Here is a 2,643-nt window from a genome sequence, read left to right as displayed (position 1 = left end):
CTCCTCTAGCTTATCTCTCCACGCTTCAGGCTCTCTGCCTTTATTCCTGATGAAGGGCTTTTGCCCGAAACGTCGATTTCGAAGCTCCTCGGATGCTGCCTGAATTGCTGTGCTCTTCCAGCACCACTGATCCAGAATCTGGTTTCCAGCATCTGCAGTCATTGTTTTTACCTCTTTGATCTTTGCTGTCTTCTCTTCTCACTTCCAACATCCAAAGCCCCCACTTCTCACCAACCCTAAACATTTCTAGTTTCCAATTATTCTTCCTGATCATCCATGGTTACAGCCTGCTGCCCCCTTTAGCAACCAGCTGATGACCAGCATTTAGAAATAAACACAGCTTCACTGCCTCAAAGCTAAAATTAGCTATCCAAACCAATTCTCGTAGAAGTCATGACCTTTTGATTTTGAGAAGAAATGTATTAAGACCATAGAATGTGCAGTGCTCAGTTATTGAAGCAAGTACCACACATTGACTTGTTGCATAATGATTTTTAAAAATTCTTTCATGAGACTTGGGTTTTGCTGACAAGGCCTATATTGTCCAAATATAGTTCATCTCAATATCAATGGCAAAGTAATAAATTCTACACGTTACTGACATACTTCATCACTGGTCCATCTCAAACATGAACTAGTTTACTGCTATTAGCACCTTCATTTGTACATTAATACAGTATAATGATCATGTTTCCTTTGGTACAGGACCATCTGTCACTGTTCTAGAGACTGTTACGAGTGGTACCTTTGTCTATAAATTAACTGCAACAGATCCTGATGGAGATACTTTACAAGTAAGTCTTTACCAATGAATCAGCATTTCTGGCCTTGGGTAAGCTTAAGGCATGCAATCAAAGTTTTCACCTTCAATTTAAACACTTTAGTCCTTGTGTCAACTGTATGTAAGTGTAGGGAATTGCAGGATAGTGAGAGGTGCTCCAATAATTACACCTCTGTGCTGCTTGTCGCCATGGTGATAATTGATTGATCCAAACTGGGGCTCAGTAATTAGGATAGCTGATTGCTCCTCCTCTTTTTGGAGATATTTGTTGCCTGCATCCTCATTCTACTTATTCCTTTCCCCTCTTTTCTGCTTCTCTTCCTGTCTCCATCCAAATATCTCTAATCCTCTGGCTCCATGTCTTTATTATGCTCTCCGCTTGTCCTCCTCCCCATTTACTATCCTAATCTTCTCCCTCGCTTTCATTCTCCCATTCCCACTTGTTAGGTTCTGAAATCTAATTTCACTTGAATCATAGAGTCAGGGTTTGACCATTGTAGGAATAAGAGTGTTTAGACAGTGTTCACCAATGTATTAAGTTATCAACACAAGGACAACAGAAGTTAACCCTAGACTGAGATTGGCTAGCGTATTTTGTTCTTCGTTCTTGCATGCACAACTGTTGAAAAGTAGGCCTTTTTACCCCTTTCCAAACTGCAAATTATAACACGATCAGAGATATTTCTGAACTGTGATTGGTTTAGGCATTGAATGAACAGATTTTTAATTGGATATGTGATGCATGCAAAGTGAACGAACAGTTCATGGTCAGTCTTGGATTGGCTGGGGCATGTATGCCCAATTTCGGTTTGGTTTCTTTAAAAGTAAAGCAAGCCATTAAACATAACCTTCTATTACCTACTGCCTGATCCTTTAAGGGATCATTCCCTGGCAGTGCCGCACCAGTTCATTCAATTTCTACCTGTCATTTTATAAAATGTTAAAGCTTACCACTGGGATATGCAAACATTTTATGATACCTTCTTTTTCATTTGTACAGGAAATAGGATGTATACCACCTTGTCTTTGTGAATGATGCTCTGACCATAATGTCTTAGTTTGGAATTAACATTTTGTCAAATGTAAACATTTCTTTTCTAAATTACTAGAAATTAAAACAAAGCTAATGTAAAGCACAATTCTTACAATTTCTTTTCTCCTCCTTCTCACTGTAACACTCTTCTGCTCTTCCTTTATTGATGATACCAGAGAATTCTGACAAGGAATCAATGAGCCACAACAATGTCAGCTCATTCAGACTTGAAGGTTGAAAGTAATAGAAATGTATCTCTGTGAAATCCCATGGTGCAATTCTTTGTCAAATGAGACTAAACAGAGTCACACAATATTAAAATGGTAAAGACTACATAGGTTACAGTTAGAATAATGTCAGGTTCATCAGTGAATATACTTTAATTATGTGATTATATGTAAACTAATCTTGAAGCACCAATCTTCAACTAAACCTAAACCATCACCAATCCTACTTCTCCATGTTTCCCTACCCTCCATACTATTTTCACCTCATCTGCTTATTTCTTCCTCTTCTCTCCCCTTTCACCTCAAATTTATCTTTATCCTTCAGGTTTTCCTCCCTAATGTCCCATTTTCTCTGATCTCCACTTACTCTCTAACACCCCATCCCCTCTCAGCAACTCCTGAATTTCTTCTGCTATTCTAATGTTGTTCATCTCTAATTATTTCCTGTGCATTAAATTTGCTTGACCTATACACTGCACAAGGCTATGCTTTCTCTACACAACAGTCGCCACAGTGGATCATCACTTCTGAGTTTCAATGATAAGCTTAGGTCGGTAAGTCACAGATAAATAGGCCCAACCCTAAATCTGGAATAAAGTTGA

The 2,643-nt window shown here is 38.6% G+C and overlaps 1 protein-coding gene across 1 annotated transcript in view; it reads left to right on the top strand.

Moving 5' to 3' along the window:
* LOC122561461 (cadherin-23-like) overlaps positions 1-2,643 on the top strand; it is a 100,527-nt gene that overhangs the window by 2,287 nt on the left and 95,597 nt on the right. Inside the window, exon 2 of the mRNA XM_043713203.1 lies at positions 706-794. Coding sequence (XP_043569138.1) covers positions 706-794 — 89 coding nt within the window. The remainder of the gene's footprint in view (positions 1-705; positions 795-2,643) is intronic.

Source organism: Chiloscyllium plagiosum, chromosome 23 (assembly GCF_004010195.1).
Source record: "Chiloscyllium plagiosum isolate BGI_BamShark_2017 chromosome 23, ASM401019v2, whole genome shotgun sequence".
NCBI classification, from domain to species: Eukaryota; Metazoa; Chordata; class Chondrichthyes; order Orectolobiformes; family Hemiscylliidae; genus Chiloscyllium; species Chiloscyllium plagiosum.
Note: the sequence above shows the minus strand (reverse complement) of the source record. Positions and strands in the feature narration are given on the sequence as shown.